A 15,281-nucleotide genomic window follows, 5' to 3' on the forward strand; every position below is an offset into this window, starting at 1 on the left:
CCCAAAGGGAAGACTTGCAGGTGCTGAATCCAATCAGATCTGCCACATAATTAAAATTGGTGTGCAGGGCACAGTAAAACAGATGTGGTCTTAAAATAAGAGAATTGTTTGATTCAATGTTTCTACAGATGAATGGGACATATTCAGTGAGATAAAGGGAGCAGTATTATAATTTATCCAGTTTCACCGTGGAAATTGACTCAAGATGGCTTCATTTGAACATTGTGAGGCTTTTTTATTTTTGTCTTCAAAATTTTCCATAAATGGTTAGCTTAGTTTACAAATGAAAAGAGGCCTCCTACAACTGATGACCCTACAAACTGCACCTGAGATTTTCAAGTCAAGCTGTGCTCTTTCTGGCTCAAATACTAATTAAAATTTTTCAACTGGAACTTAATAAAGAAAATGGAAGAGCTAGAACCAGTCCCCAGCTTGCTGTACCATAACTCTCTCAGCAACTGCCAAGGTAACAGAAGCCTAAAATTTTATTTCAGTCAGTAAACTAAGCAATTACGCATCAGAGTATCTTAGATACAAAGGGTATATGATGAGTAAGAAAGTTCCATTTTCATGCAATCATTTTTCTGACCAAATATGCTATCAAATTGTTACTGAATCTGCCGTATCTATTTCATCTGCCTGTGAGAGGCTAGGTACTGCATTCCCAGGACACAATTCCCAAAGAAGTCATTGGAAGTTATGTATAGTGGTGGATTGAGTTCTTAATTTGTAAATGCCTTCAGGCAGGAGCCTGTTTCAATGTTAAAGTGTCCATGTATTAATATCCTGTAATGCACTATGTATATGGCTTATAATTTAAAAGTAGATGTATTATATATTACAATGAGATTTGTATTTTAAAGTACTAGAAATTGTTTGGGACAGCATTGATGGTAAGTGATTGCTAAAACTAAGGCCGAATATCCCAGGGAACTTAAAATGGAAATTGGATTTCATCCACAAACAGCCAGGTTTTAAGCTTGCACAGTAAGAGGAATCAAGTCAGCAGCCATTCTGCACACATGCGTATCAATACAAATTTAGCACGGAGCATGTCTAACGCAATAAACACGTTTCTAAATTCTGTACAGAACTGATGTTCTAGTACTGACCACTACCATTACCATTTTATCAGTTTGAGATTTTTTCTTGAAGGCAATTAATCAATTAAACAGCAAAGAGCCGAGTAAAACGCTTTACATAGCGCCTAGACAATCCACCCCCCCCACCACCACCCCCAAGCCCTCCCATCCCCGCCCCCCTGCACCTTACAATGTTTAAAGCGTCAACCTGAGTAATTTGAGATTGGTAAGCAGAAACAGCCTTCGCCGCAGTGAAACCTCTCTGAATTTTCTACGAAATATTTACGTAAGAAATGCCGCTCTGTATCCCACAGCTCCAGCTAGTCCGGCTATCACAATGCAAAAATAATATCTTTACTATTTTTTTTTTTTTTTCTACAAGCCTGCGCGATGCAGCCAGGCGCGTCCAAGGCTCCGGGCACGGAGCGGAGAGGAAAAGCCCCAGGCGGGTCGCGCCGCGCCGCGCTGAGGTGGAGTCGCCGGCCTCCAGGAGGACATGTCCCCGCTACCCCACCGCCTCCGCGGGCACCCTCAGCCCTCCTCCCACGCAGCTGCGGACCTATGAGGCGCAGCGTGTAACCCAGGTGACGCCGCATCACGGCGGGGACCCTCCCGGGGCGGACGCCGGCCCCCCGCACACCCATACACGCACACGCAGACACACACAGGCACCCGCCCACCCCTCTCCCTCTCCTTTCCGCCCCCGCCGCCGCCGCCACCTCCCCCCCCCCTCCCTCCGCCGGCGGCCGCCGCAGAGGTTAAACCGCCCCCGTCTCCCCCCCAACCCGCAACGGCTCTTCCAGCCGCGGCTCGTGATTGGCTGTACCTTCCAATCCCAACCTCGCTCTTTTTTGTTCCGATTGGCCGGATCTCCCGTCCGTCTTCACAGGAAGACCCGCCCTGCTGTTTTATCCCCGGCCTCCTCCTGCCCCCACCCGCGCCCCTTCACCCGCCCCCACCCCTCACTTCTGCACTTGCACCCCCTCCCACGCCTTCAACCTCCTCTGTTTTGGGGGCTTCTGCGGTGTCGCCGAGGGTGGCGGCCCCCAGCCCATGGCCGCTGGCCAGCCAGCCGCCAATACGCCCGGCGGTGGTGCTGAGGCGAGAGCGGAGCACAGCCGCACAGGCAGAGCCCCCTCTCCACCCCCGAGCACACGAGCCCGTCAGTGAGGGAGGGCAGGAGAGCCCGAGAGCCGCGGGCAGCCGAGCCGCAGCGCCGGGCGCGGCTTTAGGGACGGAGGGGGGCTCAGAGGCAGCGTGAATCATCTCCCACTCACTCCCTCGCCCACCATTTACACCGCTCGCTCGCTCCCTCCCTCCTCTCCTCCCTCCCTCCCCGCCTCAGTCTCACTCGTTCTCTCTTCCCTCCTCTCCCACTCACTCACTCTCCCCTCCTCTCCTCTCCCACTCTGTCCTCTCCTCCTCCTGTCTCACTCTTTTCACTCTTCCACCCCCCTCCTCCTCCTCCCCTCTCCCCCTTTCTTTTCCCTCTCTCGCCCCCCTCGTTCCCCTGTCTCCCTTCTCCTCATCTCCTCCTGACACTGCACTGCAGCTGCTCCTCCAGCCCAGTCCTGCCCGCTTCCCTCCCTCCTTTCCCTTCCCTCCCCCCGGGTGCCAGATAAACAAGGCGCGCAGCATCCTCGACAATCCCGAGCTTAGCTCTACATTTTCGAAAAGGACAAGAGAACGGGACGAGCCCCCTCCCCTCCTCCTCCTCCTCCTCCCCCTTCCTTCTCCTCCTCCTCCTCCTCCTCCCCCCTTCCCTCCCTGCCCCCCCACCACAGAAGGGAAGAGACAATTCTCCTCCGAGCAGCAGCAAACATGATGGCGGCAGCTCCCATCCAGCAGAACGGGACCCACACCGGGGTTCCCATAGACCTGGACCCGCCGGACTCCCGGAAAAGACCGCTTGAAGCCCCCCCTGAAGCCGGCAGCACGAAGAGGACCAACACGGGCGGTGGGTATATCCTCTGTCACCTCCCCCCCCACCCCCCACCCCCCCGCCCAACCCACCCACTTCTCCGCTTCTCTACCTACCTGCCTGCTTGCCTCCCCCCCCTTCCCCCCCAAACATTCCCATTTCTCTAATGTTATCATTCATCAAAATGGCGTCGGTTTTCAGCATCTACCAGTCTTTTTATTTAATATCCCCAGCCGTGACCCTACGGAGACTAGGAGGGGGAGCACAAGGGGCTTCTGCAGCCCAGCTGCCTCCCTCGCCCGTCTAACGATGGGCGAAAAATAAATGGCAGCTGGAAGGAGGTGGCAAACGCACTTTCCTCCTTCCACATCCTCTGGGTCGCAAGTTGAATTTCAGCCTTGCCGTGCGTTTTCCTCCTCCTTGGCCTCACTTCTATTGTCAGCGCATCCACGGCGTGTGTGTGCCGTGCTGGGGGCGAGGGCTGGCTGGTGGCAGGGGGGAGTCGCCTCTCGGCTGCGGGGACTCGCTAGTTAACATCCTGCTCTTCCTGGAGGAGATGAGTTATAACGGGACCAGCATCTCCTCCATCCGTTTGCGCTGGAGCCGTCATAACAATGCACCGAGGCAGAGGTGAATTTATTTGCCCGGTATTAAGAGCAGCGGTCTGGCTGCGCGTAGTGCACGGCTCCGCCAGCAATGCTCGTACGGGTGGGCACGGCTGTCACACGCAGGCACTGCTTGAGACACTTGTAGTCTCAGATAAGATAAGTAAGGTGAACCGGGATCGTTCCCCTTGCTCGGGGACGAAAATGGCAACTTTGGGAAACAGGTTTCACGATAAAAATCTTAATATCCATGCCAATGGGACGTTGCCTTATATACTGGGGAGAGCCTGAGAACCACCGTACCCTCATTGTCTTGCACTTTTAAGGAGCCGGTCACAGAAGGTCCTTAGATTTCAGTGTAGCTAGATTTAGCACTGGGGCGAGGGCACAGACAGTTTGCCGAATCACACTGGGAATCCTTTTTTTTTTTTTGTTCTTTTCCCACTCCATTCATTAATTTTTTTTTAAATTTTCCCCTGTTCCGAGTGTGTGCCTTAACGTTAGTGGTGGGTAGAGGACTGGCATTGTCTATCCCGTCACCTTTTAAGTGTATTTAAAATAAGTGACTTAGGCTTTTGATCAATTGGGAAAAATTCTTCCTAATGTCCTTTAATTAATGAGCTTAAAAGAGATCATTGTCGCTTAAGAAGTGCTAAAGGAATATATCAGGATTACTTAGGCAAGTGATTCCATCCGCACCATGTTGAGTTGTTTTCTTGGCAGTGGATGAAATGCTTGGAATAAAACCCCACATTTTGGGTGGGTTATTTGGTAGCAGAGTAGTAGTTTTGCTCACTTAAGAAGAATGCAGGCAATAGCTAATTGCTATTCTCATATGTTTGTTAATGACAAACAAATAGCCCATCAGAATTTACAATTAATTTCTTCTTAGTTTTGGCATTTCTTTTGAAGTATTTTCAGGCAAGGTTGTAGTTGTCACCAGGCATGCTTTTGTGCAGAGCTTTATTTTTTAAAAGGGGTCCAATCATTTCTGCGTGCTGTGGTGGTTACCATTGGGGAAAATTGCGCCTTTAAAATATAATTCGGATTTTATTTTATTTTGCAGAATTAAAGGGTCTATTTGGGTTCTCTAACTTGCTCAGAATAAACATACGCATTTCAAAATGTCAAAGGCATATTCCAAACGTGTCTTGTAGAATGACGCAACTGGTTAGATGTAAATGCATGAATTACTGGATGAGTTTAAAGGTGTAACATTTTGTTTACTTATGGGTCTGGGGAGGAGGAACCAAAGTTTGTAAGCCACATTAACCATGCATATCTCAATTTTTCAGAGGATGGCCAGTATTTTCTAAAGGTCCTCATACCTAGTTATGCCGCTGGATCTATAATTGGGAAGGGAGGACAGACAATTGTTCAGTTGCAGAAAGAGACTGGGGCCACCATCAAGCTGTCTAAATCCAAAGATTTTTACCCAGGTAGGTGCAAAAACGAGCCAGTTCTTTATTTTTATATCCCAGGGGATGTATGTACATGCCATTGTGTTTCATATATTGAGGACTGAGCTTCTAGTGCAGCTGGAAGCATTATTTCTTTGAAAAGTATGCTACAAAGTGCAACAGTGAATATAAATGTTGTGTTTTGTTGTATGGAATGAACAGGGCACAGTCTTGCAGTCTAAGTGCTTGAAATACGTTTAGAGATGTTTCTGAAAAGAAAAAAAATATTAACATTTTGATTCCTTTGTTTTTTTAGTTTAAAAAATAAGTAGATTTGGCTTTAAGGAACCAACTTGACAGCTGGCGTAAAAATAATTGTTCGTTTGAAGTTTCCAGACATTGTAATGACAATTAAGCTAGAATGAGTAAAAATGAGAGGCCGCCTCTTAAAGAATGGGCCATTTACGTTAAATCCATTATGTACCTTCTTTCTGCTTCACTTCTTTGTTCACTGGCTCTGGAGTGAAGCAAAGAGGACAAGTGCTGCTCTTTAGATATTCTTTATGTTATGTTTACCATGATGGTGGAAAAAACCTCTGCTATAAAAGTGAAATACTTCAGATGAATAAAGGAATATTTTGTATCAACTGTCTTTGCACACTAGAAACAAGTTTTTAATATTTGCGTATAACGATAAAAAAATTCCTGACTTACATATCTCCTTTAAGATTTCTGAAAAGTGGAGTCTTACATAATGATAAACAAGATTTTAGCTTCTGGACTGAATAAGTGTTGTTTTTATTTTCCTCAAGATGAACAAATTAGCATTCTGTAATTGAACTGTCTTAGAGGACCTTTTAAAAACTGATGTGAAATAATAACATAGGTAATGTGCTTTTTTGTGTTTTGATTTTGTTATTTTGAAGAATAAGTGGTGATTTAGACTTGGATTGACTAACTGTAACCGACTCTTTTCTGTTGGAAAAATAAGGACTGCTTTGCATTTGATCTAGTTTATCAAGATGACTGAATTCTACAAAATAGTGAAGGCGGTTGGTATGGATGTAAACAGAACACAAGCGTTGGAACATTTTGCTTTCCAATCCTTTTAACTTTAGTGTCAGGCACAAGTGGATTGTTTTTTATTATTGGTGAGATTGTGGTCTATTTGCAATGATGATTTTTAATGTGGAAAATGTAATGCACCTGTTGTACATCTCTTCAATGAGTGTAGTTTATAATGCTAAAATGTCAGAGGTTAAAGTGGTGCTTGTGGATTTTCCTGTTGAAAGATACAGCTTATGAACTGATGCTTGTCTTTTTTTTTCTTTTTTTTTCTTTTTTTCTCATATTTACTTTTCTTTAGAAAGTTAGGAAAAAATGATCCTTTATTTTGGAAGGTATGTCAGGGTGGAAAAAAATAAATCAATGTAGTATTGTGAAAACTCTTAGAAGAAATAAAAACATTCAAAAGAGCCTGATTGCAGAATTAATAACATAATCTGAGTAAAGAGCTGCAATAGTAAATTAAATTCACTGTCAATAGATGAAAATGAAATAGATTTGCTGCATTATACATGAGGTGGTATCAGATATGCAAGGATGTTACAGAAAATTGGTGTTTATGAAGAATATTCCAAATACAAAATTACAAGCCTTTTCATTTTACTATAGTTTATATACACTCACTTGGAAAGGACGCTCTAGAGATTAGATCTTTTGTTCAGTGCTCTAGCATAGTTCTTCTGTTTTCTTATTAAATCAGAATTACATATTTTTTTGTGTAGCAAATTGTAAGGATCCATCACTAGTTGGAGAAGACCTTTGGAAAAATAAATATTGGTAAGCTAGAATGACACGATCAAAAATGTTTGACATAAACGCATTCTCTCTGAAAATCTGTAGTAATAATAAAAATAACCAGGCAGTAAGGCTCCAGCACTTTCACTGTAACAGGTGCAAATGAAGTTCCGGTTTGACTTCATAGTCTGTTTTGAATTTGCAGCCACAGTGTGTCGAATAGAAAACGAGTGTCTTCAGGAAGTTGGTGACTGATACCTGGTAAAGCAGGGAGCAGGGGTGAGAAAAGGATTCCAGCCTGGGTAGTTCTCGTTCTGTTTGCGTTTGACCACCAGCCCATGGAATTTTCGGAGGTCCTGGCATTCCCTGAGCTGATGGCCTTTGGGTTTCTTCCAGGCTCTTGTGTTCATAGAGTGTTAGGGAATACAAATCTTGTGAAATAGCTAATATGAAGAGATGCTTTGTGTTTCTTGCAAAGTTTCTTTAAAAATTACTCTGTTTTCCTAACAGAAGTTACCCACTCCATACCTCTGATGCTTGTGACTATAAATGTGTATAATGTACTTTTCTGTGTGGAATGTTCTCTCACCAAAGCTTCTGTGAAACTTTCCTGTATTTCTGAAAAGTTTTAGCACAGTCTAAGTAAGTCGCTGGTTGGAAAGAAGGAAGTTGGTTGTAATGCAGAAGTTGTTAGTAGTTCCTATGATCTAATAGTGTTCTTTTTTTTTTTTTTTCCTCTGTGATATAGGACTTCAGTATGCAGACTGATTTCTGTTGGAATTATTTTTGTGCATCAAAAGGTGACATAATTACTGAAGAATTATATGACAGCTCTTATTACAAGAAATTGAAGGGAAAAAACAGCTTTTCATTGAGTATTTTAGTTTACAAAATAGGAAGCAGTATATAAATACATTACTGCCCACTACAGTCTTATTTTTTTGAGTATACAATTTATTGTTCTCTTTTCAGGTTATCAGCTGACTTTTCCTAATTGTCTGGACTCCTGCAATTTGACTGGTTATTGTGCTTAGATTGTCCCCAGTTCTTTCCTCTTCAGGCCTGTCTCCCTAGTTCAGTGGAAATGAAATTAAAATGTCCAAATATGCCCTACTTTAAAATGAAATGGTGCTGATCCTACCTGCAGAGAAGTACAGTGTGTATTGACTAGTAGGTTCTGGTCTGAAATTTCAATAAAGGTGTAGCTATACTACTTTAATATTAATCAAGTGAATTTCATAAAACAAGTTGCTGTTCTGTGAAGCTATATTTGTATATGGTTTTATTTTGAACAATATAAGAAAGAGTCAGTATTCCTGTTGTATTAAGCTCTCGTCTTCTCCGTTTCTCCATGTTGAATTATAGTGAGCACTGGACTGAAAACTACTCTGAATATATGTGTTTTTTTTTTTTCCACTGCGAATGCCTGGTGCACTCGCTTTCTCTTTCTGTGTCTGTCTGTGCTCCTGCCTCTGTCTCTCTCTCTCTCTTTCTCTCTCACACACACACACACACACACACACACACAAACGTGCACATACGGTCGTGCAAAATGACGTTGCATCTCCTCATGTTGTTTATCTTGCAATGGGATCTTGCCTCTTCTGAACTTGGTGCTTGAGTGAATTTGAGCTCGGCGTTTTCCAATTTATCGGAATATGAAGTCGTATGTGTACTGAAATTAGATCACATTAAGAGCAGAGATTAATAAAAACATAATTAAATGGAAATGAGGCTTTACTGCTTTTAAGACTAGATTAGCTGTTTTGTTGTGTAGCAGATTTTTAATCAGTAATGATCTAAATGTTTAGAGAATACAAAAGGTAGGAGCTTCCTCCCCCTTCTTGTGAAGAGTGTATAAAGTGTTGTGTGGCTCTTGTGTTAGTACCTATTGACCTGTATTTGAGATGGAGGTGTTTTGTGTTTGAATATCAGCTTTTTAAAAAAACACATATGTGCTATGGGACATCATTTAACTAATCTCTGCAAGTGCCCTTCTGAAAACTCCGTTATTCTGACTCTTCAAAACCTTTCAGGCACACTGAATGTGTAACACAGCTTTACAGAAATTTATAATTAGTAAGTTCACTTTCGAGCTCAATTACTCCTATTAAACTGTTAGGAAGGGGGAGGTTGTAATATAGCACGCTTAGTTCACTGTTATTATCTCTTTTATAATAAAGGAATTTTCATGTTAATTTATAACTCTTAATAACCTAAAGTCTAGTAGAGAAAAGAATCTGTTCTAAAACTCCACCCTTGAAGTAATGCTGGTTTTTTCTGCTATAGAGCAGAAAATAAAAGAAATGGAATCAGAAGCTAGAATGGTGTTAGTTTACTAGCTGTTGTCATGGTTCTTTAAAGGTGGTTTGCCATACATTAGTAATTGCATCCTCCGTATTATTCTTGGTAGTTTTTTTTTTGTAATTGCTAACATTACTGAATTAGAGACTTCTCCAGTCTACCTAAGATTTTCAAATTCTGCTGAAAAGAATTAACTTTTATGGCTAACTTGGGGGAGAACAGGACTGAGGAAATGACTAACTAGTGAGTAGAGACTTCAGAGGCGGAATTAAGAGTTGTGTAGGTTTGTAATCACTGGAATCACTGATCTTTCTACTAGTTAAAAAAAAAAAAAAAGCCACCACCAAAACCCCCCAAGTGTTGATTGCCAGCTGTTCGGAGAGATAATTCTCAGTTGGACAGTTGTCTGTTGCCTGGTTACTGGAACAGAAGAAAAAAAAAAAAGTTAGCTTGTTAGCCAGCAGATCCTTACTATTTTACATTTAAAAGGAAGATGAAACTGAATCTGTAACTTGGTATGATCTTGAAATTGCTCCATATCTAACTCACCACTGTACTATCACTTAGCAGCTTTTCATTTGGTAGGCTTAGAGAAATTTTGAGTGAAAGTTTGTCAAAATTTTTCACGGATTTCTTCTTCATTTAGGGACTTATTCATGTTAATGAATGAGGGTGAAGAAACTTTGACTCTAGTAAATGGCTTTAGTTGCAGGAAAATGCTGTGTCTTTGTTCTGCGTAAGAGATTTAAAAAAACTTGTGATGCATTTGGAGTGATTAGTCTAACTTTAATAAATGATACAGACTAACTTATGTGCACTTGCTAGGCAAATAAAAGAACAAAGTGAGGATGGCTGTCAGCACAGGGAAAAGCCATATTTGATGGTTTTCAATTTTTTTTTTTTTTTTTTTTTTTGGTGATTGCTTGTAACCAGTTTGCAATATAATTGAAAAGTCGGTAAATTAGAAAGTTTATGTTGATGAAGGTGCTTCTATTAGCAGTATTGTTCTTTGATAAAGTTAAGATTTATGCAAAGCAATTATTAATTAAGAATATATCTTCTCTGGATTCGTGCATTCTGCGGAAAAAAACCCCACAACCAAAAAAAAAACCCAACCAACAACAACAACAACCAAACTTAAAAACAACCAAAATCAACACAAAAGCAAAACCTTAGAATAGGTGAAATCAGTACGCACTGAAAACTTTTTAAATTTTCCTCTTCTACGTAGTTTAAATTTTTCATACAATACTTCAGTGGTCTCCTGCAGCAGAGCAAAATTTTAAGGGATATTGTTCAGAACATGGTGTTGGAGCTAATATTTAAAAAACAAAAATAAAAAATGCGAGAATCTCCTAATCGTTTTTCTTTTCTTCTTTGTGCAGTAGAAGAAACATGTTCCTGGTTTTTTTAAGAGATGCAACCTGTAAGAGTAACAAATTTTTCAAATATTCTTTGATTTTGTTTGTTCTTTAATTCATTGAATTAGCTTAGATGTTGTCCTCAGTAGCTGATTACAGAATTTGTGTTTTCAGTGATCAGTAGCTTTTTGGCCATAGGAGAAAACCTTTAATTTTGTGAATTTGTCAGCCTGGATTTTAGAAATGGAACATAGAAGGATTTGCTTAGAAGGGCTGGTGTCTGATTGCTGTCCCATTTCCATCTTTGAACACGGCTCGTAGCAAAGTTAAGCAACATCTGTAAAGATTTAACTGGCAGGCATCTCTCTGGGACTAATCGTTGCATCCTGCAGCAGGTGCAGTCAGCTTTTCAGGCCAAGTTAAAAAGAGGATAGTTTGTTTTATAGCATTTATCAGTAGGCCAGTGGGAGTTAGTGACTTGGTGAGGAGTATGGTAGTTGCCAGTTGTCCGGTGTTGGAATGCTGCAGGTAATTGGGCTGGAGTGGTGAGAGCTGTGGCAGTGTGCTTCTCACGTTGCACTGCAGCTGCTGTTGATCTTAATTAATCTGACCCTCAGAGGCTGCAGTGTCATGGTATTAAGTGCAATACATAAGTAGAAATGGAAAGGCTGCTTTTTCAACTCTTATTGATGGTAATACTTCAAGGAAGGCCTTTTTGTTGTCTGGTTGGAATTGTTTGACGTGAGCTTAAGAGTCACAATGTACTTAAATCTAAAACTGTAATGCCTTTTTACTGTTTATCAAATGTATCTCTGGAGTAATGAAGCTGGTAAACATGTTTTGCAATGTAACTGTTACAATGGCCTTGGCAAAAATATTTGTGTTTATGCTGACAATAATTGTCTGTAAATGGAGCTATTGTTTGTGTCCCGTATGAATTGCTGGTGTACTGTAGTATTCTCTGTAGTGGGGTGTGTTTGGTGCTCGTGCTGGCTAGCTCAGTCTTGTGATTCTTTTTAAGGGTTTCTAGTAACATGTAAAATTGGAATTTGGTATTTGACAGTTGAAATAAATGAGTGTGCTGCTCACATGCGAGTCTATTAATTTGCTGCAGATACACTACTTTCATCTTCCTGACTTCCTGACACAGCTTTAGGAAACTTACATTCACCCTGGTTTTCAGGGCCATTCTGTCTTTCAGTCCCTCTAAGGAAAATACCAAATCAGAGTTTAGGCTGGAGAGTTTTTAAATGCTACATTTGAGATTTGTAAGACCCTATTTCATCCTATTTTTGTTTTCATTTTGGGGTTATCTTCATCTGACTTTGTTGATTATTCGTAAAATTATTAGAATTAACTACGTAGTTTGTATTTTAATTTAAGAACAGAGAAATGATTATCAGGGTACTCTGCTTTAAATTTTCCTTATACATGTTAAATATTTTAATACATAATAAAACGGCAACTATATAAATTCCCATCCCCCCATATTAACTTGTTTTCACTTTAACATATTTGATAAATAATTATTGTTAAATTTGATTGAGGCTTACTTAATACTAAGCATGCTATTCTTGATTATAGCCAAGCATTAAAATTCATTTGCAAGTACTTACCTGGTCTGTTTGAAAAGGCAGTATTTGGAAACACATTTATGGAAGTCAGCTCCCAGCTGAACAGTGCTAACACACCTTTGTAACTTCTTGAATATCAGGTTGTCACCCTTTGTGCGAGCTGGTTATGAGCAATATCGTTGTGCAGTGCTCACCTTGGCTTCCAAATTGCAATCAAGTATGTGTAAGGCCTAAATATTCTGCCTAATTGATGGACAACTTGAAGTCTCTTTCATGAAAGTCTAGAGAGCATAGGTTGATGTATGAAGTAGCTGATGTAAATAACTAGCTATGTGAAGAGATGGCTATTGAAAGAGTAGTATTTTAGGGACCAAGTTTAAAGTTGTGTTGGTGAGATGAGTGAGCTAGGGTCATGTCCCTTGTGAGGAAGAAAAACCCTCATCAAATTATGTGTATGAAGGTGATTATGTAACATTACCATTTGTTGGATATAAAGAAGCATGAATCTCAGACAAAGTTTCATATTTGCCTGGTCATGTAGGTGTTGATTGTGAAAAGACTAAACATCTGTTTTTCATCATTGATCTCTCACTGCATCCTGCAGGGCCTGTCATCTCAGCATTGACAGGATCAGATGAAAAATACAATCGATGTGTTGACATTTTTTTGAGAATCACTCAGGTAAGATTACTTGTTATACAGAACTACAGTGAAATTCATGGCTGCTGCTAATGTTTCACCAGTTGGAGCCTTTGCATTCTCAATCATTAATTAAATTAGATACTGAGGTTCTCTGCATGTTCCCTTGTTTCTATTTTAAAAGCACTTTTAGTGCCTTGCTCAGTGCCATTTAACTCTTGTAGTTTCCCACATAAAGAGCTTCACACATTTGTACTATTTTCCCCCACTTCATAGAGTGGCACCTGTTTGCTTGAATCAAGAACCATAATGCACACCTCCAAAGGTCTTGGAAGATTTGTATGTACATGCATTTTATTTTCTTTTTAAGTAGTGATTTCAGCTCTTTTTAGATTCTTCATTGGCAATATGGGGAAGAAAATTGTCTATAGAGAACCAGATACTTGGAGGCAGCAGCAATTTATCATTTTCCTAGTGTGTTCTAAACTCTGACTTTCAGACTGTCCATGAAAAATGACATATTTAACTGAATATACAACTGTGGAGTCTTAATAACAAATTATTGAAAATATTTTTATGAAGTCATGTTCTGGAAAAGTAGGAAATGGCATGCGTCCATTCAGTTGGCTTTGTTGAGAACCCAGTGGGCTTATTGAATTCAGACAACACCAGAGTTTATTCCCAGAAAGTTAGGCAGTGAAATATTAAGGCTATGAGGGAAGACCTTACTTCATCCCCATCTGCAATCTGGTGTTAGGAAATGCCAGAGGGTAGGTAGGATAGTGGATAGCAGTAGTAGCAGCAGCAGTTCAGGCGCTGCAGCGGATACTGTTGGCAGCAGTGTTGAGTTGGGGTTATAAAATATTTATTGTAATCCAGCAGTCTACCATCAGTTTTCCTGAAGAACACCAAAAAAAAAAAAAAAAAAAAAAAAAAAAAAAAAAAAAAAGTAAGTGGCTTCTTAGCAGTTTATTGACTTTGATTTGAAGAAAACTTCTGTGGAACAAGAGAGGCTCTTCCTGCATTCTGTCTGTGCTGATTTTCAAATGTCTGCAATGAAATGCTGCTACTGGATGCCTTAAAAACTTACAAAAATTATTTGTTGCTGTGATAATGATAGACATAGAACATGTATGGGGTTTGTTTTCTGTCTTGCATGTGTGTGCACACTTTATTCTTTGGATGTCTTCTACTTACTACATTAGATGAACACTTGGCAACTCTGTCAATCTAAAGAATTGGATTCCCCAGGAACTCCTTGTAATTGTATCACTTCCTAAATTCTGAGGCTTCTACTGTGCAGTGCACTTAAGTCTGCCAGTTTCTGTTGAGATTATTCTTTCTCAAGCAGCATATGATTTCTAACATAGCAAAATGCTTATAAAAAAGAGGAAAGGATATAAGTTTTCATGGGTTTTTTAGGTTTGTAATGCCAAGTGCTCATCTAGTATTTGCACTGCTTTTAACAATAATAAAATATATACTTTATAGTTTTATAAGCTATTTAGTTCTGTGTGGATCTACTTTTATGACTAGCTATTCTAGCAAGTGGCAACATGATGCATGAAATAATTTTGAAAAAAAGATGGGATGATTTTTGCTATGAGCAGGTAAATTCTTAGGATTGGAAAGAAAAGAGCCTCCATAAAAAGGAAGTTGTCTTACAAAACAGTATCGCTTGATTTTACTTGAGTTTATCATGAGTTCTTTCCCTGAATAACTTGGATTTAGAAGAAGAAAACAATTTCTCAGGTAGCCATATTTTAACCTGGTTATGTTGTTAAAAAACAATATTTTTAAGTGTATGTAGAAATCCACATATAATTGCTAGCCACAGAGCTTGTTTAGCATTTTCCTGATGAGGGAAAAAAAAAAATCTATCAAATGAGGAGTGGTATTTGTCCTCCTTTAGGTTCCCTGTACCTTTGAAAAACAAAACCTCCTCAGTTTATGCAGATGTTCTGTAACCTTCTAGTCTGAGAAACTGAAAAGTGTTTGTAGTGGAAGCAAGGTCAGAGTTTGTATGAAAGGATATATTTATACCTAGCTAATCTTAATTTTTAATTTAAGTTTTTAAATGGTACCTTGCTGCTTAGTAACTAATAGTTCTCCTGTTTCTGTATTACATTTTCCAATGGATCATAATGTTGATAGTACTTGCTGTTTGAAAGAATATGGGTTTTGGTGTTTAGGAGTAGTTCCAGTTCTGTCCTTCATACTTTGTTAGCTTAGCATTTTCTGATATGGAGGGTGCAGACATGACAAGGGCACAAAATTTAGTCATCCATAATTCTAAAATAAGTACTTTTATTTTCCCATGTCCAACACTCATTATGTGTATTCAGAATGAGGCAAAATAACTCCTCGTTGTTTATTCACTTTTTTTCCCCTTTTTTGATGGAATAACTTATTAATGTGGAAACCACTACCATGCTTTCACTGTTAGATAGTACAGGAACTTAAGCTTCTTCTTGCACAAAATTATTTTCATGTGTTTTCTTTTGTAAAGAGCTCTCTGCTTGTAAATTTTGGCAGCTTCGTGTTGACTGTCTGAAGATCATTGATTTTTTCATTATTTATCTTTAAGTATTTGGC

General features: G+C 40.1%; 1 protein-coding gene across 2 annotated transcripts in view; it reads left to right on the forward strand.

Annotated features, from left to right (window-relative positions):
* Positions 1-1,868: 1,868 nt before the first annotated feature.
* NOVA1 (NOVA alternative splicing regulator 1) overlaps positions 1,869-15,281 on the forward strand; it is a 143,504-nt gene continuing 130,091 nt past the window's right edge. Inside the window, exons 1-2 of one of the 2 annotated variants that reach the window (XM_071746208.1) lie at positions 1,869-3,039; positions 4,904-5,047. In XM_071746208.1, the coding sequence (XP_071602309.1) occupies positions 2,904-3,039; positions 4,904-5,047 (280 nt within the window). In that variant the 5' untranslated portion in view covers positions 1,869-2,903. The remainder of the gene's footprint in view (positions 3,040-4,903; positions 5,048-15,281) is intronic. The other variant, XM_071746207.1, reaches the window with a different exon arrangement.

Source organism: Heliangelus exortis, chromosome 5 (genome assembly GCF_036169615.1).
Source record: "Heliangelus exortis chromosome 5, bHelExo1.hap1, whole genome shotgun sequence".
Taxonomy (NCBI): Eukaryota; Metazoa; Chordata; class Aves; order Apodiformes; family Trochilidae; genus Heliangelus; species Heliangelus exortis.